The sequence below is a fragment of the Hydra vulgaris genome, chromosome 05, assembly GCF_038396675.1.
Source record: "Hydra vulgaris chromosome 05, alternate assembly HydraT2T_AEP".
NCBI classification, from domain to species: Eukaryota; Metazoa; Cnidaria; class Hydrozoa; order Anthoathecata; family Hydridae; genus Hydra; species Hydra vulgaris.
Genome location: NC_088924.1, coordinates 31,814,040 through 31,841,388, shown reverse-complemented (window position 1 = coordinate 31,841,388; position 27,349 = coordinate 31,814,040). Strand labels below are relative to the sequence as shown.

The 27,349-nt window shown below is 27.7% G+C and overlaps 1 protein-coding gene across 2 annotated transcripts in view; it reads left to right on the top strand.

The window, feature by feature from the left end:
• LOC100211473 (putative GTP-binding protein 6) overlaps positions 1–27,349 on the top strand; it is an 85,894-nt gene that overhangs the window by 20,617 nt on the left and 37,928 nt on the right. For both annotated transcript variants that reach the window (XM_065797912.1, XM_065797913.1), the window contains exons 4-6: positions 7,604–7,812; positions 8,612–8,754; positions 10,002–10,163. In XM_065797912.1, the coding sequence (XP_065653984.1) occupies positions 7,604–7,812; positions 8,612–8,754; positions 10,002–10,163 (514 nt within the window). The remainder of the gene's footprint in view (positions 1–7,603; positions 7,813–8,611; positions 8,755–10,001; positions 10,164–27,349) is intronic.

The following is a 27,349-nucleotide window of genomic DNA, read 5'->3' as shown; positions in this document are numbered from 1 at the left end:
CCAACATAGATTTTATTTCATCATTTAGTTTCATATTTTTGTTGAGTAAATACATTGATAATTTGTTGTTGTTGTAATTCATTTTGCTTTTGTTTAGATTTTATGGGAACTTATTTATTGTATTATTATCTTTACATTTGTTACAAAACCATTTAAGTTAATGGAACAATTTGGTGCACAGGTAAATTTAAATTCCTTTTCTGATAGATGAGAACATTCTTTGTGAGACCAAGTAGCACACGGTCCTTCGTATTTGATGGACTCATAATTTTCTTCAATTATTTCATCACACTCATTACATTTGTGTATGATGCTTTGTTTACTATTCATTATTCTGTCTATCGATTGCTATGGTTGCAATTTTGTTCAGATTCTTTGTCTTTCTTTTGTTTGGTTTACTCATACTAATTTTTATCATTTTAAGATTAATATTTATAAAGATCGTTCTTAATAAACTAACAATTATAGTTTAACTTAGTAATTCATTCCATTTTTAATGTTCGCTTTTTTCTTATCTTGTTATTACAAAAACATGTCTGCCATCTTTATTATAACCGCGCTTTTCAAAGATTAAATGACCAAAATTATGTGGTGTTATCTCTCTCTGTATTAATAATATGTTTTATATATATATATATATATATATATATATATATATATATATATATATATATATATATATATATATATATACATATATATATGTATATATATATTAGTAGAAAATCACTGAACAAAAATTTTTTCCATTTTACACTGTTTCATCAACAAAGATTCATCAGAAATGAATGATCAAATTAAAAAAACTTCAATTTATACCAAAAATTAAATTACAGGAAGTTGCAAAAGTTGCAAAAAAGTCTAAACTACTGTAAATTTTCACACATTTGTGGAATTTGCTGAAACTAATATAAAAAGAATTCTTTAGAAATGAAATTTATAAAAAATTTCTTTAGAAAAGAAATTCTTTATAAAAGTTCTTTTTATAATAGTGTCAGCAAATTCCACAAATGTGTGAAAATTTACAGTAGTTAAGACATTTGCAACTTCCTGTAATTTAATTTTTGGTATAAATTGAAGTTTTTTTAATTTGATTATTCATTTCTGATGAATCTTTGTTGATGAAACACAGTGTAAAATGGAAAAAATTTTTATTAAGTGATTTTCTACTAATATATAATTGCTCTGTCTTTTAAGAACATTAAGCACTCTATTGTGTAGAATACTTTTTAAAGTTGTTTAAATATATATGTATGTATGTATATATATATATATATATATATATATATATATATATATATATATATATATATATATATATATATATATATATATATATATATATATATATATATATATATATATATATATATATTTATAAATAAAATATATATATATAAATAAAGTATATATATATATATATATATATATATAAGTATATTTTCGTGGAAACTTGGAAAAAAAAAACCACGCACAAATGTTTTGATATAACAATGGGAAGTTACAACGAAGCAGAAAATTGCGAATTTGTAGGTTTAAATACCCTAGCTAAAATAATCCATATTAATCAATTAGGTCTTTATCGCGACGACGGTTTAATAATAATGCATATCAGGGCCACAACTCAATTAAAATTAGAAAAGATATTATTAAAGTTTTTAAAAATATTGGCTCTCAGATTGAAATAAATATAAATTTAAAAATAGCAAATTTTCTTGATGTCACATTTAACCTTTCAGAAAGTTCTTATAAGCCCTACAAAAAACCTAATGACGAATTAATGTATATTAATGTGAATTCGAACCACCCCCCTCAAATTCTAAAACAAATTCCAATTTCAATTAACAATAGGCTAAACCAAAACTCTTCTAATGAAAATATTTTTAACTCCTCTAAATGCCTTTATGAAGATGCCTTTAAAAAAAGTGGCTTTCAAAATTTCGAGCTAAAATTTGAACAGAAAATTGCAAAAAAGCGTAATAGAAATAGAAACATAATTTGGTTCAACCCCCCGTACAGCAAAAATGTTTCAACAAATATATGTAAAATTTTTCTAAAATCAGTAGACAAACATTTTCCTCCCTCTAATAAATTACATAAGATTTTTAACAGAAATATCATTAAAGTAAGTTATAGTTGTACAAAAAATTTAGAAAGAATTATAAAAGGCCACAACTACGCATTAATTAATAAAAATGAACATATAAAATAAAAAAACACTGGGTATTGTAATTGTAAACAAAAAATAGATTGCCCTCTAAATGGAAAATGCCTTTCGAAAAATATAATATACAAGTGCATTGTTTCCTCACAAAATAACCCTGAAAATATATTGGCTTAACCGAGGGGGAATGGAAAAAACGTTATGCCAACCACAAACAATCGTTTAAACACAAAAAATATTCAAAAGAGACTATACTGTCAAAATACATTTGGGATTTAAAAGAAAAAAATAAAAATTTTAATTTACAATGGTCTATTCTAAAATCTGCCCCTGCCTATAATAACATTTCCAAAAAAAGTATGCTATGTTTGCAAGAAAAATTTGAAATAATTACTCATTTAAATCAAGAAAATTTATTAAATAAAAAATCTGAATTAATTTCTAAATGTAGGCACGAAAATAAATACCTCTTAAAAAATTATAAAAACAAATGACCAAATTAAACTATCCTCATTCCAAAGAAAATTATTGAATAATTACTTTCTGTAACTTCCTGTTAACAAAAAAAATATAGTAATTAAAAAATTTTTTATAATAATTTATAATTTCCAGTAAAATATATTTTTTTCTATAAATTGAATTTTTTTTGAGATTTAGTAACTCTTCCTGATGATCCAGCAATGGTGAAACTTAAAGTAGAAGATAAAAGTTAGATTGGGTTTTTTACTAATTTATATATATGTATATATATATATATATATATATATATATATATATATATATATATATATATATATATATATATATATATATATATATATATATATATATATATATATATATATATATATATATCAACCCTTCGGAAATAGGAAAAATAAAGTTGGCAATAATTTGCCTACATCAATCATTTAGAGGTCAGCAAATTATTACATCAGGTTGGTAAAAAAATTTTGTACAAACGCCTTACCATAAGACATAGAAACGAGGTCAGCAATTTTTTGCAAACCTTAAACACTTTTAGATTAGCAGTTAGTCGGCAAATAAATATATATATATATATATATATATATATATATATATATATATATATATATATGTATATATATAATAATAATAATAATAATAATAAATATTATATGTATTATATATTATTAATTACAGAGAGAGAGTGAGAGAGAGAGAGAGAGATAACAGCACAGTCTATTATCAGTAAAATATTGCAAATAACAAAATCTTAAACAAGAAAGTTTTTGAAAATATATTTATACTGCATAACTTTTGTGCTTGTAAAATAAAAATGTCTGAAGAGAAAGTAAATTACAATACCAATAAAAATAATAATTGTAAAGTTTACTTTATATAGATTTTTAAAATAATTCCTAAACAATAAGTCCTTATCACCCATAATAATCCAAAATTATTCATAATAAAATCAACAAAAGTTAAAACTTTAAAAAACATGTTATATAAATAAAAAATCTTATATTTAACCAGGTTAAACATTTCAGTGTTTTACCATTTAATATATAAGCCTTCTTTAATTTCTTTTATCTTTTTAGCAAAACCTAAAATCTCAAAAAGAATAAGAAATCTCTGAAATGTTAAAATAAAGCTGCTGAAAAATGAAATAAAGGATGAAGAAAAACCAAAAAAATCTAAAGGAAAACAAGCTGTTGCAGAAAAAGATATTAAAAAAAATTAATGCAAAAATAAAAATCAAATTAAAAATTAAAAAAACAGCAACAAACAAACAAACAAGTAATAATCTAAGAGAAAACAAGGTGCTGTAGTAGAAAATAAAAATAAATGACAAAAAAAAAAATTTTAAAAAAAGCTTTAATTCAGACAAAAGCTTCGCTAGAAGTTTTTTAAAAATTTTTTAAATTTTTTATTTTGGACGGACAGAAAATTTGTCAAGGTCAAAATTAGATCTTTAAATAGCCTAAAGAAAAAATAGGTACCATTTGGAAACTAAATTTTCAAACAATCATTTTAAATTGATGCAAAATAAGATATGTGGCTGGAGAATAAGCATGTGGGGATGATGGGGGATGAAATACCAGTATAAATATTACTTTTTATTGCCTAATTTTGATATATCTCAGTTTATATCTTGATAATTTTTGTAATTAATTTTGTTAATTTTTTTATATACAATTGCATTTTTTATTATTCTCTCCAAGATTCAAGATTAGTTTAAATAAAATATTTCTCTCAAATAAGTAAAATAATGTTTTCTATTTTATGATTTTATTCTATGCGCAACAAAATCTTTAAGTTTACTTTAAAACCTACTTAAAGCTATTTTTCTATAAATCAATGTGAGTGTGTTTACAGTAGCATCTAAATGTAACTTGACAAAAAAATTTTTGTTTTTTTTTCTTATCAAGTTAACTTTTCTAAATGAAATTTCTTGTAAGTGTTTCAAATTATATTACATTTAAAACATACAAAAAACTCATATTTGGGAGTAATTACTCAAAATTTATTTAAAAAATGGAAATGATTGGTTCAAAAGTAATTGAACAAAATAAATATGTCCTTTAAACACTTTAATTCTGTTGTATAGTATAATATTACATGAGCGGATTCACTGTCAATTAATAAACAAGTGATTGAACCAAGAGAGATAAAATCTTAGTTAAGTACTGAATAAACTGATGACATTGAAGATGCTCTTCAAACTAATTATATTGATGCAGAGGTTTTGACACATGTTTCTGGTGGTACTAGTAAAATGGGGATTTGTTCCTCAAAATCAGTTGGCTTTGTTACTCTAATTTACAATTTGTTTAGAAAAGTCATCAGTTTCCTGTTCAATTGGCATATACAATGAGAATCATTAAAAGTAAAGGTCAAAGGTTTGATACAGTTGATGTGTATACAAAGTTTCTCTCATGGGCAACTATATGTCGCATATTCAAGAGCATTTAAGTGTTTGTTTTTTAAATTGATAAATATCCCATTCAAGGAATGATAGGCAAAAAATGTTGCACAAGTAATGTCATATTTACTAATGTTCTCAATTTATAGTTTATTCAAAATTGATCCCATTATAAAATGATATTTCAATTAAATAATTTTTTCTGAAAAAAATCTGTTTGTAGTCATGTATTTATTTTAATACATGACTACAAACAATAAATACAATTTAATCATCATGTTTAATCATCATTCCTATCCATAATAAGCATTATAAGTTATTATGTTTTTTTTTAATAAGCTGTGCTTGGTTTCCTGTAGATGCCTGCTATTGTAACTGATTTTGAAAAGTAACTTCATAACAGAAAATGAAATCCAACCTATCTTTGCTTTTGGACAGCATACAACTGCTGACCTAAATCTCTTCAAGTTTTGGCATACAAAAATAAATATATGAAAAAATGTGTAATATTCTTTTATTATAAGTTTATAATTTATTAATTGTAGTTACTTTTTGTTTCAAGTTTGAGAAGTTTTATTTGAAAAAAAAATTCATTCATTTTTTTAAAATTTATTCAAGCATAGCAAGGTTATTTATTCATTTAAAAGTTATTAAAAATTTACTTTTCAAATGCCTGTTGTTCTCACACTTCTTTACTTGAAATTTTAGCGTGAATATTATTTTATTAGGTTTTAAAACCTATTAATAATTTATTTTATTTGATAAAACCGTTTATTTACATGTTTACGATTTTTTAAATATTGTTTAAGATCAAAAAGTCTTTTATGTTTAGTCTTGGTATAGTTATGTAAAACACATGTTAATTAAAAAATATTAAACTTTTTTAAAATTTGATTTAAGTTTTTTCATTAAGGACCATTCAAAATAAGAAACATGCAACAGTGTTACACGATGCAAACTCAAATAAATGCACAGAAACATTGCTTATAAATTAAAAAAATCAAATATTTTTAGTATTAGTTTTTTTAGATTTTTTTTTTCCCTTATCGTTATTTTTAAAGGATCATTTATTTACATAAAGTTACATGTTCATATTATGCTACAATTTCAAAGTGTTTTTTTATTAATAAATGGAAAACAACTACTGCAGGAGAAGTAAATTAGGAGAAGTAAAGTAAAGGTTTGAATCCTTTGACCATTCTTTTATGTGCTTCTGCTTAGCACCTCTTCACTCTATCTTCTTTCTCTTTGTTTTTTATTGTTCTCCTTCTTCCCAAGACTGAACTCTTTTAGATGCAATTTCTGATCAAATTAACCATGATCTCTCTTTTACCCCTCTGCCAATGTTGTTGTTATTTGTGACTTTAATGCTCATCACACTGAACGGCTTGGAGCTGACCCTGCTGGCAGTAAAACCTATAACGTCTGCATTTCTCAATCTCTTACTCAGGTAGTTAACTTTGTGGCATGTTTTCCTGACAACACTAATCATTTGCCTTCACTCCTTGATCTTGTCTCTAACCCTAGCTTGCGTTCAGTTTCTCCTTTTTTCTCCCTTAGGTGGTTCTGACCATGCAATAATCTCTATATATCTTTTATCTCAGCTGATAAATGTGCCTCTTATGTAACCTCCTGGAACCAGGCAGGAATGAAAGCTTTTATTCTTTCTTGTAGGTTCAAGCCTCATTAAACTCTATGGTTTTTTACCTTCTTGTTTTTTACCTCTCGCTCTAAGGCTGACTTGTTAACTACTGTGAATGAAAGATTTTATCATGCATTTGATGGAGGCAGAGAGGCTAGAGCATATGACAGGTCTAAAGCTTTTGACAAAGTTTTGCAGTTTTATATTTTGGAAGATTTTTACAAACCTGTTATGCTAAAATAAGTAAAAGCTACTTCCAATCAGTTACCCAGGGCTTTTAATGTAGGTCAAGCTAGAAAAAAAATTAACAACATGAATAGCGTTGAACTGGAAAGCATCAGGAATTGTGATTTATGCACAAAATTGACAAGGTACTTGAAATAATCCCAAAACACTTTTGGTCATCCCAAGTAATTACAGAAGCAAAATCCCTGAGGCTATAGAAATAGAGAGATTGCATTATTGCTACCCTAAAAATAGATTCTAAACCAAAATAATGGCAACCTAGTGATAACTCACCATTGGTAATCATTTATTGTTAAATATAAAAAACTTTTATAATATTTTATAATATAATATATATATATTTATAAAATACACAGTAATGACATCATTGTTGTAAATAAAGAATTTTTGTTATGTATTTTTGTGTGAAAATGGGTTGAACTATATGAGCCAAAATATTAAAATTAAACTTAAAATTTTGATAAGTGAAATAAATAGTATGTCACCGTAAACTATGTATTTTCATTTTTGTTTGTAAATATCATATTATGTGTGTGTTTGTGCATGCGTGTGTGCGTGCGTGGGCGCGCGTGTGTGTATATATATATATATATATATATATATATATATATATATATATATATGTTTATATATATATATATATATTATATATATAATTTCTTAGGAAAGACTACACTAGCAAAATGTTTATCTCATGATATTTCTCTAACTCCAGAAGACAAACTTTTTGCAACATTAGATTCTACTGCTCATAAAGGAAAACTTCCATGTGGTTTGAGCATTATTTATATGGATACTGTAGGGTTTATATCTGATTTGCCTCATGAACTTGTTGAGTCATTTTCTACAACATTAGATGACCTCAAAACAGCTGTATGTTTTAATATCTTTATTGTTAGTAAAATAATTTTAATAGTTTGGTTATAAATACTTTTAGTAAATATAAACATATCTAATAAATATGATAATATAAACAATATATTTTAAGACCAAAGGGCTGAAATAAACTAGACAAGAAAAATGAAAATATAAAGACTAAAACAGTCGCACAAGGCTTGCAATGGCATCCAAATATCACTAATTTTAGTGAAATTTTAGTTTGTTATAGCATGTCATTTTTATCTTTCTTTTCTTTAGCATAATCTTCATTGCATTTATTATATTTCCATTAACTTTTAGTTCTGAAGCCAGCCACAGTTTTTTTACCCCATTTTTATCAGGTTTATTTTTAAATTGAAGGTTCGACACCTTCAATTAAACAATAAAGTTGGACTCACTAAGAAATGATTTGTCAGTTAGGTGCATCTGGTGCTCAAGAATCTTACAATCTGGCCCAAAAGGACCATTATTTGACCCCATTAGTATCAGAGCCAAAAGCTTCACAAACTAAAATAGATTTTCAGATGATTAAAAAAATATAAAATCTCACATCAAAATTTGCGACAAAGTCTGGCTCAGACCCTCCTTAAAGCTGTAAGCTGGTCCATTAATTTACCTGTAAATTATCAGGAATCAAATATAAAACACACCAGCCCTCAAATCTTATCTAATCCATCAAAAATCCTTATCATAACCATCTTCTTTGTTTTAGTTATTTGAATTTTCATCACTTGGAATGTTGACAACTTTAATTTATCCTTTTTTATTTTTTGTTTTGTTTTGTCTGATTTAGGATTTGCTTTTGCATGTATGTGACTGTTCTCATCCTGAGTTTGAACTTCAAATAGAAACAGTTTCTAATGTACTAATGAAGTTAAATTTGCCAAAAAATTTATTATCAAACATGGTTAATGTTTTCAATAAAGTTGATGTAAGGTAGGTTATTTTAAAAAAATTTTGTTTTTTAAATTCAAAATTTTAGATTTTTAAAATACGGTTCATTATTTTAAATTTCATGTAAAATTTTAATGATTATTGGCTTTTTGTCAATAATATTTGAAATCTTGCCAATGACATTTGAAGCCATTTTTAGGGATAGCATATGGCTTAGGGATAGCATAGGGCTTGAATAGAATAGACTTATTTACTAAGGCTATATGCATTTATTAACTTGCTTACGCATGCTATTGCAAAGCAACAGCAAAAAATTTTCAAAAAATCTCTTGAAGAAAACATTCCCAGGTGATCTTTTTATTCTCGGAATTTTAAACTGTTTTTATGTATTTTTACCTTGTAAAAATGTATTCAGAGGGTTTTAAATAAAATAGTGATATATATTTTTATTTATATATTTAAAATCTATAAATATGTATATATTTATCTCTTCAAATTAAAAACATTTATTTTGAGTAAAATTAACATTTTCTTTGTCTTTATTTATGAACAAGTTTCTTAAGAGAATGAAAATTTAAAAAATACATTAACTCAAAAAATCTCATTAAATATTTTCCTATTAATATTTTGAGCAAAATTCACTTTTTTTATATTAAAATCAATTTAAAATATTTCAACTAAATAAAAAGTGTTAAAACAAATTATCTGACTCTTCGAAAACAAATTCCGAGTTTAGTAGCCATCAAATAATAATAAATTAGCCATCATTTTAAAATATTTTTTAAATTTAGATGCAGTTCCAATTTATATAAAGTATATATGTATATACAATGTATATATGTATATATAGCACAAACGAGTATTATAGAATACTAATAATATGAACTCAATGAACTTTTATTCCACGATATATACAAATATAAATATGATCTATGCATCAACTACTTTATTCTCTAAAAAATTAACAACAACTAAATTTTATGAAATATATAACAAATAATTTATTAATAAGCAATAAAGTGACAAACCTGCTTCTTGAAATATTCACATGCATAGGGGAGGGTGGGAAGATTTAAAATTGATCCCCTTTTTTTATTTTTTGTTATTAATTTGATAGTAATGGCTTCAATCCTTAAAAAAAAAAAAAAAAGATTAGTTTTCGATTAAATATTTTTTGTTATCAAATCAAATCAAGTTAATATCAAAAGTTGTTATCAAATATTCCCTAGTTTTATTTTGTAGCAAAATTTTATTAATACTAACTTTAGTCATTTTGATTTATTTTTTAGCAATGCTTTACAACTACAAGACAGCAAAGATGCTTATTTTGTATCTGCCAAATATGGCGATGGTATAGATAACTTGAGATTGGCTATTGAAAAAAAAATTTTAAGTTTAACAAAAAGAAGAGTGGTCAACATTTGTATTGATCAAACAGGAAATGAATTGAGGTTGGCTATAGTTATTTTATCTGTAATTTTTTTAAACAAATGATATTATTAATGATGGTAATAATAATAAAAAATGATAATAAGTTTTAAATATTTTAGTGATACTTTATTGCTTTTGTTGCATTCTTGCAAAGTCATTTTGAGAATCACTGTAGGACTTATTTATTTAAACTTAAAATTTTTTTTCTTTAGCTTATATGCAATTAACACACTTCTTTTTCCTTTTAAGACTATTTTTTATCCTAACTTTATTTTTTAAAGTTTCTCTTTCTAAGTTTCTATTCTTAAGTTTATTTTTTAAATCACTCCATTGTACCATTCTTCCATCAATAAACTATGCTGCGCAACTCTTATGTACTAGTCCTGTAAGAGTCATCACAAAACCACTAACCCTTCCCCCTTCCATAGAGTCTGATGTAAGTTATGGAGGACCTCATAGGGTGTGATGTAATTTATGGAGGGTTTTAGCTTAGAAGCGAAAATTCAAGTTGTTATTACCACGTTATAAATTATTTTTATTGTTATTACCACATCATAAATTATTTTTATTGTTATTACCACATCATAAATTATTTTTATTGTTATTACCACTTCATAAATTATTTAATGTCATTGTTGTTTATTATATTAAAGCTGACAAAAAAAAAAATAAGTTCAAAGGAACAGTCTAAAATATTTTTTAACTTCAGAATCACAGTGCTACTAAAATGGCTAAAATCCACAAATATATTTGAGCCATTTTTTTTGGATAGAAAGCAGGTATTTCTAATGAGTTGTGGATCATTTGCTAAACTTGTGCAATTGATATTCTTTTGCTCAAAATGCAGGGTGAGATATTTTTTAGAACTCTTTAGAGAATATTTTTATTCTTTGTGGCTTCCATTATCAATGGAATATTTTAATTGACCGCATTGTTAGGTTAATGAATAGATTGTCAACAAATCGCCAGAGCATTTATTAAAATTCACTAAACTGAGTGCTCATCACAACGCAGCAAAACCAGAATGCCCACCACGACGCAGACAAACTAGAGTGTTTATTATGACGCAGTAAAACTGGAGTGTTTATCATGATGCAGATAAACAGGAGTGTTTTTAGTGGTGCAAAAAATTGGAGTGGAGATTAAAGCTCTATTTGATCTATATGAAAATTTGGATACGAGAGATATAAATAGTGATTTTCCAGAGATAATAAGTTTAACCAATAAATAAAGAGCTGTAATTAGTGATTTTTCAAAGAAAAAGAATACCAATCATAAGCTCAAAAATTACAAATAAAAAAAACAAAAAAATATTTTTTTCCATTATCACAATCACTATATATAAAATAGTGTATAACGGAATAAAATGGCTCTTAAGATAAAGAAATTAATAAAATTATTCAAGTCTTATAGCTTTCAATCTTTTAGTTTTCTGTCTTTAATGAAAAGCAAAAAATATGTTGACTAAAAGCAGTTGAACTCTAACAAAGGAGTTGAACCCTAATGAAGCAGTTGAATCCTAACAAAGGAGTTATTCTAACAAAGGAGAATAATTTATATAGAGCAAATTAGAGTTCAAACACTTTTTATCATTATGTGTATGATACAGTAAATGATGTTAAAAAAACTAAATAAAGACTAAATTTTATTTTTTCTTCATTATAACATTATTGAAGCAATGCCACTTTTTCTTCATCATAACATTATTCAAGCGATGACACTTTTTTATGATCATAATATTATTCAAGCAATGTTGCTTTTCCTTGATCATAACATTATTTCCTTGATCATGACAATTAAACAGTCATCTGATTTTTATTTAAAACTAGCGGAGGCTGAAATCACTGATTGCATATTGGATATTTTGACATTTTAAATATGACTCTTTTAGACTTTTTTTAACCTCTAAATTTAACTAATTTTAATTTCTAAACCTAAAATTTAACCTCTAATTTAATGTTTATTAGGGTTATAACTTTTAGGTTTCGTTTAGCCCTATACAAAAAGTATGAAATTCTGTTTAACTTAAAAACTACAAAATTTAGGCTTTTTAGGTAAATTAGTCCAGTTTGATGTACAACCTGGGTCTCAAAAAATTCCAGGATTTTATTGAGACTTCAGAAAGTATAATGGTTATAAATAAAAATGAATTACTTAAATTTATGTACAGGTATTTTTGTACAGGTAGTGCAGGTATTTTTTGTTTTGTGAGTGTTCAAATATAACACAACATATTTTCCATTTTTTTAATCTGGCTATATATATTTATAGCAAAAAAGACTTTTATTTGTTAAAATAAAATTTTTAATTTTTTTCTAGCTACAGGCTTTTTTTTTTTGCCCCCACAGCAGCACGTTCTGAAGTAGCAGGACTGTCTTAATAAATATTTTCTTAATTAAGTTTCAGACCATATTTTTTTTTCATATTATCTGCAGCTTATTAGGACTAATTACCTGCAGCTTATTAGGACTAATTACCTGCAGCTTATTAGGACTAATTACCTGAGCAAATTAATAAAATAAGTATCTTTATCATAACATGCGCAACAAATTTTCTACCGGTGTTTTGATGTTTTTAGAAGTTTTAAGCTTTTTTAAAAATTCCCTTCCTTTCGTTTGTTATAATATCTTTATATATGTTATGTATATAATATCTATAAAACTTCAAGAGTGTTTTATTTTATATTTTAGAAAAATTTAAAAAAAAAAAAGGTGCCAGCGCTAGGATTTAAACCACAGCCCTTTGCTTCAAAAACTCTGTGAGCTAACTACTTCAGCCACACTCTAGTCAAAAAGTCCAATAGGATCCTACAAAAATTTGGAACAAAAAAGTTTCAGATTTGAACCCCGTTAAGTTAAAACACATAAGTTAAAAGTGTTTATAGTTATCAAAGTTTTGTCTTTTTTTTTTGTTCCAAAATTCTATAGGAATTTTTGGCTAAGGCATAGGCATGTCTGGCAAAAATGTCAAAACTGTTTAATAAACAAAAGGCTTTATAAAAAGCTTTTTAAAAAAGTCTCTGCTTTTTGTTTGTTATAGTGTATAATTTCTTTATATATGTTATGTATGTGATAACTATAAACTTCATTTGTAGTTTAGAAAAAAGATTTGAAAAAAAAAATAAAGATGCCGGTGGTAGGATTTGAACCACGGTGCTTTTCTTCAGAAACTCTGTGGGCCCTACTTTGGCCACTAAGGTGTATTGATTGTGAATGGTTTTAACGTTATTTACTAAACAAAAAACTTTATAAAACGGTAAATAAATTTTATAAATTAAAATTAAGAAGGCTTTGCTGCAAGTGAAAGTTAAACTGTAAAACGTGTTTTTTAATTTGTTTCAACATTACATCATTTGAAGTTTACATAAGTTAGATGTTTGCATACACTTTCGTTCATGCTTTCCTATAAAAAAAGTGCTGTGACCTTTTCTCACCATTACCTTGGTTGCATTGGCTGCCAAGTGTTTATATCAAACATGCTTGAAGGGACACCAACTAAGTTCAACATTATATTATAAGATAATAAAAAAGTTGTACAATATTTCATACAAATTGATTCTTGTCCTAGCATGAGGATGTTTGTAGTTTTTAAGAGTTACTAAGGCAAACACAAACCTTGAAACAGACAGTGAAACTCTTTTCCAAAAACAGTAAGTTTAAAACAACGTAAAACATTTCCCTTACTAAATTATTGGTTTCAACAACAGTTATATTATCTTTATAGTTAGGGTGACCATTATCCCAGTTTTTACATAGGAGAGCACAGCGTTAAACTTAGTAAAATTAAAATTTTCATTTCTCTCTCGTATGAAAAAAATCAGGACAATGGTAATTTTATAATTAACTGGTGTGACTGTTTGACTAATTTATTCATTATTTATTTCATTACCTGAACAAGAAGGTTTGCTGCATACTGATGTTTTTATTTAGTGGCAGACTGACCTTAACACCTTTAGTACACAATTGCCATTGCAAATGCAATTGTTTACTAAAGGTCTTTTAATTTTTAAACTACATATAAAAATTTTTTCTTTTTTCATTATATTTTTTTTAATGGTTTTTCTCCCTCTTGTCCTGTTTTTCTTATTTTCCATTATCAATTGACTTGATCTGTTTAATTAGTTTTTGTGATATTTTTGATCCATGTATACATAATATGAGCGTATTATGTGTATTTTTTGTTTTTGCTGTAAGCAAACCTGGTATATCTTCTAAAATTAAACTTTTTTCATAAGTAGTAAAATGTTTTTTTTTTGGAATTAATAAAATGTTTTATTGTTTTGATAGTCGTAAAATGTTTTATTGTTTTGATAGTTGTAAAATGTTTTAATGTTTTGAAAGTAGTAAAATGTTTTTTTTGAAAATAGTAAAATATTTTTTTTGAAAGCAATATTTTTTTTTTTTAAACATCTTCGCTTCCAACAAGGCTGCAAGCAGCCACTAATTAAATTTGGAAGTTACTGAAAGAGAAAAGATTAGGATTGTAGAGCAAGATAACGATTGACGGACGACTTAAAGGATTGCAAATTATATGAATCAAGATGAAAGAAGCAAATTCCAAAGAGCTGATGTTCGAGGAAAAAAACTAGACAAATAAGTTTTTGGAGCACTTAGGAACAGTCACAGAAAAAGGATGAGACTTAATTGAATGACGAGTAACACGAAAATGAATTTAAGTAGATGGCTCAAAAGATGCAAGCTCTTTAGAGCAGTGCCCATTATAGTATTTGTAGAAAAGAGAAAGAGAAGCAACATTACGACAATGTGATAATGGTTGGCGGTTGGCTGCAAGAGCAGGTCTAACTATGTTTGCAATGCATTTTTGCACCTTGTCTAAAAGAGAAAGGGCATTGTTAGAAGATCCGCCCGAGATATGGCAACAGTATTCCATACAAGGCCGGATTTAAGATTTATAGAGATAGAGAATAGAATCCGAAGTAAGAAAGTGACGAGCTCGATAAAGAGATGCAACCTTAGCAGATGCTAATTTTGCAACTGATTTGATATATGGTTTCCAAGAAAGATTGGAAGTAAGATTTAATCCTAGAAGACAAAGAATAGGTGACTCATCGAGTACATCACCATTCTTAAATATAGGAATATCTAAATTATTGCGATAACGATTGGTTGAAAAAAATTGAGTTTTATATGTATTGAAGTTCACCAGCCACTGTGAGCCCCATGCTGAGGCAGAAGTGAGATCCTTTTTAAGCTCAAATGCCCCCTTCAAGCAATCAGAGAGTTTTGGTTTCTTATCACAACAAGAATAAATGGTAGTATCATCAGCAAACAATGCTACCTTAGATGTGAGAATATCTGGAAGATTGTTGATGTAAATTAAAAAGAGTATAGGGCCAAGGATAGAACCTTGAGTGCTGTCCATCGAGGGCAACTTTTATACTACGATTGGAAAGGAAGGATTCAATAATCTTAAAGATGTTGCCAGATACACCATAAGAAGACAGCTTATGGAGAAGACCAGGATGCTAAACTTTATCAAAAGCTTTTGAAATGTCAAGAGCGATGGCCTTAACCTCTCCACCTTTATCTAATGCACGACAAAACCTATCAGTTATTACTGTTTGCAAATCAGCTGTAGAACGAGAAGATCGAAATCCATATTGATGGTCAGAAAGTAAGTTATTAGATTCAAGATGAGAAATTAAGTGATTGTTAATTAAAGATTCAAAAATCTTGCTTATGATAGGAAGAAGGCTAATGGGACGGTAGTTAAATGAATCAGATCGCTCTCCAGAAATTTTGAAGATAGGGATAACGGATGCCACTTTCCAGCAGGCTGGAAAACAAGACTCTGATAAGCACTTGTTAAATAGTTTTGAGAGTATAGATGACAGCTCCGGAGAACACTTCTGCAAGACAATAACAGGTATGTTGTCCAGGCCACAAGTTGTAGAAGAGTCTAGGCAGGAAATCACTTAAGATACAGAAGCTGGAGTGATATGAATGTCAAGCAATGGATCAACCTGTTTGTTGGCAATATCAGGTAGAACGCAACTAGTGGAATTAAGAGATAATATTGATGAAAAGTTTTTAGCAAACAATTCAGCTTTGTCTTTAGGTGAGGTGACAAAGTCTGAACCATACAAGAGAGGTGGAATTATAGATTTGCCCTTATTATTGATACTATTAAAGATTCTCCAGAAGTCATGATAGCCTAATTTTTGAGATGAGATATGAGATTTCATGACCTGAGAATAGCAGGTTTTGGCATTAGACAAAACCTTTTTACAATGGTTTCTAGCAGTAATAAACAGACGTCTGTTTTCTGGAGAATTGTTTTGCTGATAAATATGGAAGTAATGGTTTCGATTGGCAATTGCAGCAGCACAGTGTGAGGAAAACCATGAAGGAGAGTGAGGCTTGACCTGGAATCGTTAAGAGGGAAAAAATTCCATGCCAGCCTGAATCCACGAAGTTATATAAGATGTGCATTTGTCGACAGGAAGACAAAAGATTTTTACCCAAGGACCATCATGAAGAAAATCACGGAAAGAATCCCAGTCAGCTTTACTGTAGTTGTAAGAGGTTCGATAATAGGGGGATTCAGGTGATGAAGAAGAATGAGATATTAGTTTTAGAGAGATCAAACTGTGATCAGAGGCACCTAAGGGTGAATGTGGAGAAACTGAGCCGTGACTAGGATCAGAAACAAGACATAGGTTGAGTAGAGAAGGTAAATGATTCGGGTTGTCAGGAAAGTGATTTGGAAAGTTGACTATTTGAGTTAGGGGTTGTGAAAGACAAAAGTTGTGGGCTTTCAAGCCTGCAGAGTCACTGACACTAGAGCCAAGCCATTCAGAGTGGTGAGCATTAAAGTCACAGACAACAACTATATTAGCTGATCTATAAAGAGAGAGGGCTCTGTCAATATGATCAGAAATAACATCAAAAAGAGTGCAGTCTTGAGATGAAGGAGAGCAATATAGAACAAATAGAAAAGCAATAGAGTGAAGTGGTGCTAAACGAAAGCACATAAAAGAATAGTCTGTGGATTCAAACCCAGTTTCACGAAAAAAATGGTGAATTTTAACGAATGTAAATGCCCAGGCCAATCATGTGACTATTGGAGTCTTTACAAACTAAAGGAAGATAACCATCAACACAAAGATCACAAGATGAGACAGCTGAACTCAAATTAGTCTCACAAAGAGCAAGTAGGTCTGGTGAACTTTGCAAGAGATAAGACTCAACAGAAGTAAAGTTACTTCGAAGACCACGAATAATAGTGAATGATAGGTTTAGAGAACTTGGTGATGATGATGGTTTTTTGTGTTTTGTAGTTTTTGGTACTTTATTCATTTTTAAATTAGATTGAAGAACTTGACTCAAAGCATAGATAGTACTCAGAACACTGTTTAATAGCCCAAGCAATTGCCTCATTACTACTAATAAACCCTAAGCCATAGCAATGGGCCCCAAATGTGGCCTCCGGAATGCACACCAAAAGTACAAACAGGGACACCATCCATGCGCAACATGGGACTGTTAATACTTTAATATTTTTCAGCTGTTAATTGAATCAACCTCTCTGAGAGCTACCACAGAGTTCGGGAAACCTGACTACCAGCCGGCCATAGAACCATAAAACTGAGTTTTAGAGCTGTACCCTCATTAGGAGATAATAGAATGAGTTGCCTAGTCATAAAAACAGAGACACAAGCAAAACCCATGCATTGAGTCAAGAAGATCCAGCATTCAACATCCTAAACTGGAAACAATGTGTTAAAAATACATCTGCGCCAGCCTAATAGATGAAGAAGGGGTGTGAAGCTGGTCAACAGATAGAATCTGTTTACCCTTTAAGTCTTTGCCTAGGAGGCCTTCTACAAGACAGTAGCCGGATGCATTTAACATCTGCCTTAGATGTTAAATGCATCCGGCTACTGTCTTTATCGAGACACCATCTCTTGCCTTTACTCAACCAAGAGCCCCAAGGCAGGGGGTGTTTTAAGTTGGAGTTGGCATCTCCTAGCCTTTGCCTAAAAAAGCGTATCCTACAAGGCAGCAGGACATGAAACAGATTGTACTGGGTTACATGTTACCAGTAGTAGGAGTGTATAGCTATACATGTTACCATTAGCAACAAGTGTATAGCCTAAACAATTGTAACTTTATTATGATTTATTTTTCCTATCATACTAGCTCTACTTACTTTCATGTATTTCACGTTTTGCATATATATAATACGTTTTGCATAGTTATACATATAATATAATTTAACAATGTGAAGTTTTTGCATATATATAATACTGATTACTGATAATTTAATATTGTGAAGTTTTTGCAACTGTCTCTTTTTTTGGTGTTGCAAAAGTTTCTAATTTCAAAATAAAATATCTTCATGACATGCTTGTTTCTCTGCACAGTGGCTTTGTTTGTCAAGGTTTGTGTTTCAGAGTTAAAGAGGAATGTAGCCACAATAAGTAGACTCCAAACTGCAGTAACCCTCTTGTTTTTAAGGAGGTGAATTACATAAAAAAATAAATAATAATAAAACTAATGACTTTTTGTTTACTTTCAAACAAAAACTCATCAATTTAAAGAAACAAAATAATCACAACCCGCAGTGGTCCGTTTTGGGAGTTTTGTGTACAAATTTATATAGATAATTGAAGACGTGCCATAATTGCCTCAGATTTATATTATGGAGTTGTGGCATATGTGTAAACAGTGGCTTAGCAAGGGTAGCAAAATGAGGGTAGCAGTCTGCCCTGGACAGCACTTTTTTATAAATATTATTGAAATACAAGCCTCAAAAGTTACCATTTAAAGCCATATAAGCACATTAATAATAACTAATCATTAAAAATTGTTTAACCGCGTAATCGTTACCAAATGGCTTTCTAAAATAGAGTTATACATTTCAGAATAAGAATAAACATTGAACATAGAAGAAAAAAAAAACTTTTAGTAAAAAACTTTGTTCCTAAACATTTCACTCATCAAAATAAAATTAGACAACGATTTTAATTCAGTACAAACATTTACAGTGTTTAAAAGATTGGATGATATACCACCTTGATGAACATTCCAAGTTAGTTTTAACAAATACATTTAATCAATTCAATAACCTAAAAAAGTTAGTGTTAGTTGCAAACTTATCAACCTAAAAAAGTTAGAGTTTGTTGCAATGTATCAAGATTGACAAAGAATCTCTCTTCAAGCTTGGAAAAGTATAGGTAAATACAAACTTTAAATATATAAATAAATTGAATAACAAAATGATATAATTATTACAGAATATTTTTCAATTAATTCAGGTGACTGCATTTATGAACAAAACTTTTTATATTAATGACTTTGTAGAATAAATACAAATAAAATTTAATACATTTATTGTTGACATTTTCTAAATAGATTTTGCGTTGCAATGAAGATAAGTTAAATCAAGGTAATGATTACAGTTTAGAAGATTATACAACGAAAGAGAAAAAAATAGATAAAGCAAATGTGAAAGCTGTTGCAATCTGTGGTGATTCACTACCGGGTTCGAAAATTCCATCACTTCTCTAAAAACCATTCCCCTACCTGAACCATATATTGGAGTTTACTCTACCATTACAGAGTCTACCATTACAGAGTCTACCAAACTCACCATATCCCAAATTCTGAAGCTTGAAAATCTCTGTATCACATCTGAAGTAAAAAATTTAGTTCTCGAAATCAAATTTGGTTATGATGGCAGTGGAGGACATAAAATGTATAATCAGCTACACACTGTAAATACCAATAATATAATCATGGCAATGTTTTGCCCTCTGAAACTTTCAAACTTAAATGCAGATGGAAATAACTTAGTATGGGAACAAAAATCTCTAAACTCAGACTTCTCACAAAGGCCTCTGATGATCCAGATGGGAAAAGAATCCCATGAAAATGTACAGTCTTTACTTTTTTTTAATGCAGATATCAAAACAATGGAAGAGGAAGTTTTCATTATTATCTTCAATGTACAATATTTGGATATTATAGTGAAAATTTTTGCTAACAGTCTAGACAGATAATTTCAAATATGTATCAGGGCTCTGGAGGTGCCTACTGTGATCTTACTGTGATCTTTGTAATATATTTAAGGAACAATGTGAAGTTATATGCACAGTTAAAAAAAAATGTGAAATGTGAAAATATATGTATAGTTGAAAAGGGAATTATTATAAATAGAGATATTAAAACCATAGAGCAGATATTTTTGGACGTTCAAGAAGATGATTCTTTAACTAAAAAGTCAAAGAATTATGATGTTTGTCATGGGCAAACAGCAAGTCCAACAGCAGGATCTAATATAAGGTCTGTTCTAGTACTCCATGCATTACTTTGTGGGTATGATCGTTTTATGAAAGTGGTGGTTAATATGGCTGCAGGAGTCCATGCATGGACAGAGTCAGTAGTGCCTACTTTTTTAAAGTAGAGAAGAAAAATATACAGGAGTTAATTAGCAAAAAAACAGGAATCAAGTGAGATTTTGCCGATTTATCTTGTCAAAGGGGTACTGACTACATTTAAATCAAACGTGACCAAATATTAGCTGAGCGTCTGTGATTAAAAAAAATGTGACATACCAAATAAAAGGCAAAAATGTTTTTAATAATATATGATTAAGTATTACTAAAGCTCCGGTTTTTGAGATATTCAATCAAGTTATAATAATTTTTTTTTTTTGCTTTCTGCGTAAAACAGACTTTTTTATTTAGTTTTTTAAAAAAGAAAGATGAAATTTCATTTAAAACATTTAAAAAAATGTTGAAGTAAATAAATTTAATTATTTTGATTCCATTTGTTTTTTAAAGTTTTTTAAGAATATGACTTTTTTTAATTTGTTTGAGAATTATCAAACGTATTAAAAGACCTCTTTGTAATAACATCTATAGTGCAAGAGACTATTATTAAAAATAAGTACTTGAGCAGTGCTTTTTATTTGCTTAAAATTAAATTGAAATAAATCTTAATTGTTGAGGGTTTTATATTATTTCAAATGCTTGAAATAATATTATTTATTTTTACAATAGTATTGTTATAAAATTAATGACTGCGGAAAATTAATACAAAAGTTTAATGGAAGTTACAAGTGAAAGGAGACGAGTTCTGATAACTTTCTTAATAACTTTTTGACTTTCTTATTTTAATAACTTCTAGACTTTCGTAATTTTATTTTAAGGCTTCTTTATAAATTCCTCATAGTTTCTTGACTTTCTCATAATTTCTTGACTTTCTTATTATTTTCTTGACTTTCTTAATACTTTCTTGACTTTCCTAATTAAAAAAAATGCAAAAATATGCATCACAGGACTAGACCGAGCTGCAAAGCCCAAGTGAAAAAAGGAAAAAATTAGAAAAAGAGAAAGGATAAAAAAAAATTCAATTGAAAATAAACAGATTAGTAGTATATTCAAACATTGGGTGAGTTAATTGGTTTTTGTCATCTTTTCCAAAAAGCATTCTTAGATTAATGGATCGTTTAAATCTTTCCACAACATCACTAAATAAATTACCATGAAGACAATTCAAACAAGGTATAAATGAAATACCTTTGTTAAAGATTTGTTGTTCCACATTTGAAGAAACATATTGTGAAAAGTTAGTTATTAGTTTCTCAATAAATAATTTTGTAAGTTTTTCTTTTTCTACTTTGATCAAATGTTTATATTCTTTATTGCTTTTTACATGACTTGATGGTAAGAATAATCTTTTCATTTAAATTGGTGGACAAGTTCTTTGTTCATTTGATGGGTTGAATATAGATACATCGTTGTTCTAGGATGCAAAAAGTAACGGATAATAGAAAATAATATTCATAAGAGAATATAATAATTAACAAGTCTAGATATAATTTAAAATTAAAATGATAAAAAAGAATAATGAGAATATAATTATATACAGCATTATATATATATTATATATATTATATACAGCATTATATATATATATATCGCATTATATTCTCAACAGAAAAATAATTACAGTCTGCAAATTGCCTCTTAGTGGAGCCTTTTTATAAAATAAAAATTGGGTTTGGTTCTTTTACAGGAAGGATACAAAAAAACTAAATAAAGCGCAAAATTAACATTAAACAAATCAGTATATTAAAAGATTGAAATTACTAAGAACTAACACTTTTAAATATATATATATATATATACACACATGTCTATATACTTATATACATACATATCCATACATACACACACACACACACATGTCAATGGTTGTTGAAGAAAGTAATAAATGTTCCAGTACAATAGAGTTAAGTATTACTAAAAGTTAGTGTAAAAAACTCCATTCCTGAACCATATCCAGCCAACCCAGCTATACTACAAATTACCTATGATTAAGCATCCATACATAGGATTTTTATTATCTCCTGGTTCTAAAAGCTTGCTTAGATATGTTTCAGAAACAAACATCTCCCCTCGCGGAAACAGCAGTTATGTATGTAACCTTACATAAGTATTTTAGTCATATTTTTAGAAACCAGCGTAAAAATGTCTATCCCCGAAACATATCTGGCCAACCCAGCCATACTATAAATTACCTTTGATAGATTTCGATCCATTCATAGGATTTATATTTATCCTCTGGTTTTATAAGCTAGCTCAGACATGTTCCAGAAACATTCACATTCTCCTGTGGAAACAAAAATTGTGTGTGTAACCGCATCCATGTATTTTACTTATAGTTGTAAATAATAGTGATAGTTATACTAATAAATAAATAGTGATAAAAATTGCATAAGTGATACACTATAATGATGTTAAAAGCAACACACAAAAAAGATAAGGTAATTATATAGATATAAAACATAAAGAAATAAAAAAATGATAAGCAAAAAATATATATATAAGAGTAAAAGCTGTGTATATAAGTCTAGTTCGGAAAATAGTCATAGCTTCCTAGTCCCAACATAAATAATTTAAAAACATACAAAAATAGGCACCAAAGGACTAGACCAAGCTGTCAAGCCCAAATGAAATAAGGAAAGAGTTAGGAAAAGAGTAAGGATAAGAAAATTAAATTAAAAAGATGTTCAGAGCAAAACAAAGATACTAAAGTAAAGTGTATATTAAAAAAATAATGATAATTACGACATCGCGCATCTAATAGAAATTAACTCAGACTCATAATGGAAAATCATGACCAACACACAAGTTCTAATATAATACGAAGCTTAACGTCATATGCTCAGAGCGGGAATTGAACTAAGAACTTATGGTTTATCAAGCCGACGCTCTAACCAATCAAGCTATAGACGTTGTTGTTGATACAGAATGATAAACATTAAGATTTTAATAAAATCAACAACAAAATTAAATGAGAATGAAATAAAATAGTGTACAAACAAAACAAAGACAAAGTACACACATACATGTACACATATATATAGACACACACATACATGTACGCATAGAAATATATATATATATATATATATATATATATATATATATATATATATATATATATATATATATATATATATATATATATATATATGTATATAATATATATGTATATATATATATATATATGTATATATATATATATATATATATATATATATATATATATATATATATATATATATATATATATAAAATGTATATGGCCAATTCCATAGTTCAGTGACGCATCATGCGGAGAGATTTTTTTTAATAGAAATTTTTCTATAACTCAAAAATAATATTTTATTACTCTAAATCAATCTTGAATTAAAATTTTATAATATAAATTAAACACAATTGTATTAACATAACACTGCTACATAGCAAAAATTAAAACATGAGTTTAGTGATGCAACGCGGAAAAAAGTGTTTTTTTATCAGCATACTTTTAAATGGAGTTTTCGCTGAAATTTTAATTCTTGCGTGACTTATTAGATTTTTTTGTTGTAATTTATTCATTTGGCAATAAGGTAGTCATAAAAAAAGCCACAAACAATAAAGTTTTCATATCGTTTTATTTTACAGAAAAAAAACTATCAGTTCAGTGACGCAACGTTCAGTGACGAAACAAAAAGACGAAATTAAAATCATTTTAAAAAGTTTTGTTATTTTGTAATAAATTTTAATTTTGCTCAGGTGAAAATAGCATCGGAACAAGGTTATTATTCTGAACATAAAAATAATGTGATTTTGATATACCTTTTGATTTTTCTTGAATAACTTAAAATTGAACTGAATCCAAGTTCATTTTTTTGTTGTCTTGTATCCTTTTCTGACATGTGAATTACAGATATTTGCAAATCTTGTAATGCTAACGCAAAATCTGCTGCTGACCTGATTTCGTATTGACTAGTTTTAACTCTTAGGGCTGCGATTCGCTTAACAGTAGCTTCTATTCCGTCAACCACTCCTTTCCCGTGCATCGCTGCAAAGAAGAATTTTTTATGAAAACGTTTTTCAAACACACCCATTGCAGCCATAATGCTTTTGTTTTTGAACTGAGAAGTGGCATTATCGCTGAACATTTGTACTTCTTTGACTTGATCAGGAATAAAGTGAAGGATTTTGTCAATGTACGGTATAACGAAAGACTTAGTATGATCAGTTGAATCTGAAACTATGGCAAATGTTTTTAACTCAATGTTCCAGACTGCTAGGGTCATGATAGAAACTTGATTTTGACCAAAATGAGCCGCTTGTGGCTCATTTTAATAGAAACACCTAGCGTTTTTAGCCCAGTCAACTTGGATTACCGCAATTTCAGAATTAACACTCATCGAAACCTCCTTCAGTTTATTAAAAATTGTTGATTGGTTTTTCCTTACAAATGCGTGTTTAACGAACTTATCACGCATCGCTGATATGTGTTGGATGAGTTCTTTTACAGTAGACTTTTTTGAAATTTTTTCAATGTTTGCATATGTTTTAGTTTCAGGCTTTCTCCACTCGTCCCAGGATAAACCAAATGTATTAACAGTTTGCAAGTGTTTATCGAACTGTTTCATACCTTTGCATGCAACGCATTTGTCATAGGCGCAATCGTATGTGTACGGTTCACAAACAAAGTTATTTATCGTTTCAGATCCAACTTTGATTGAAGGCGCTTGAATTGATTTTGTTAATGCATTTAAGGCAAATTGCATATTTTCATGCAAACTACAAACACAAACATTATGCGGAAATTTTGTAACTGATTTTACATTGCGTGGACGAAGGTCGCAAAATTTGCTGAGTCCAATTTTTATGTGCAGATGCTTTTCCTTAAATAACTCGAAAGCTTCTTTTAGCGTATAATATAAATGACGTATCTGAATATTGTTTGCTTTTCCGTCAGATAATTAAATTCGAGTGACATCTTTTTTTTTTGGTGATATTTGGGAAACTTCATCTTCATTATAAAAGTTTACAACTGCTAAAACATCACTTTCAGAAAGACCATACAGCTTTGAACATGCTGGAGGTAGCCCGAATTATCTTTACAAGCAGAGCTATTTGAAAGAATAGAAAGAATTTCAGATTGTTTCTCCTTTGAAGTTGGTAGTGCTTTTAAAACTTTTTTCAATGCTTTTCCTCTTTGTTGAACGTTTTTAAAAGATGAGCTTGGTCTTTGATATTGATTTAAAAGTTTTCTTTTTAAAACGCGATTTTTTAAAACTCTTAATTTTTAGCAGCATAAGCTGCTTTTTTATTAGGATCGGCTTTCAATTTTTCTCGATATCTCTTAGATCTAACTCTGGACATTTCTTTCTTTTTATCAGCATTCCGAGAAACATAATTAGCTTGGTATTCTGCATAACGTTTTTTTTTTACTTCTAATTTTAATTCCATTTCTTAAAAATTTACATTTTTATAAGAAAATGTTAACATAAATCCAAAAATTTACTAATATTTACTAATAGCCCTTCACAATACTAAAATGCTTATGATAATAATAAAATGACTTCCTTATTGCGCTATTTTATAAAACGCTAATTATCCCGTCGATGGGTTCAGTGACGCAACAGCTTTTAAACTATAACTATATGTTAATACAATGCTTTTTGACCAATTTTTTTTTTAGTAATGATTAAAAGTTTACATTAAAATATATAATTTCTAAAAAAAACTCGCCAAAAAGCATAATTTCATTGCGATAATTAAACTTTTTTAGCTTTTAGTTCAGTGACGCAACGTAATTTTTGCAGATGTGTATGTGACAAAAAAACACTTGAATTATTTTTAAAGAGTAAAAGTTTTTTTACTCAAAACATATATGTAATCTCAAAGATTCTTTCTAAACAAAAATATGGATATGTTTTGTTTAAAATATTGCAATAACTCGCCCTCAAATTTTACTCACTTTTTCGAATAATAAAAAGAACAGTTGCTAACATTCATCAAATTTATCTACTTGGTTCAAACATTTTCTACTCAAAATTTATTTTAACAATAATTTCAAGGTGTTTAAACTATAATTAAAGAAATAAAACCTTTTGAAAAAAGAAATTTTTAAACACGAAATTTATCTCTTCCACCGTGGAAATAGCCATATATATATGTAAAATGTATATATATATATATATATATATAAAATATATATATATGTATATATATATATAAAATATATATATATAAAAATATATATATATATATAAAATATATATATATATAAAATATATATATATATATAAAATATATATATATATATAAAATATATATATATATAAAATATATATATATATATAAAATATATATATATATATAAAATATATATATATATATAAAATATATATATATATATAAAATATATATATATATAAAATATATATCAAATGGCGGAAGCGTTTATTTAAAGTTAAAAAGGAAAAAAAAAGAAAGAAGGAAATGCGAAGGAATTTTTTTTGAAGAATATAAAAGATAAGTTAAAAATAAAGTAAAATAAGAAAATTATTAAAAGGTACAAAAGAATTAAAAGATTGAAGAAAAGCAAAACACGAAAATGAATAAAAGAATAAAAGAACAAACAGATTTAATAAAACAAAAACAAAAAAATCAGTTCAAAGCAAAGTTCAAATTTAAAAGAAAAAAGTTCGAAAAAAGAACGAAATAATAATAGAAAGAACTAATTAAAACAAAAAAATTAATCGCTACCGATTTTTCTACACCTTTTTCTTCGGCAAAAATAACAAATGATTATTTTTTTATTTTATTTTGGTTTATAGAAGTTTTTGTGTTAACATTTTCGTTTTGTAGTTTTTGCTTTCATTTTGT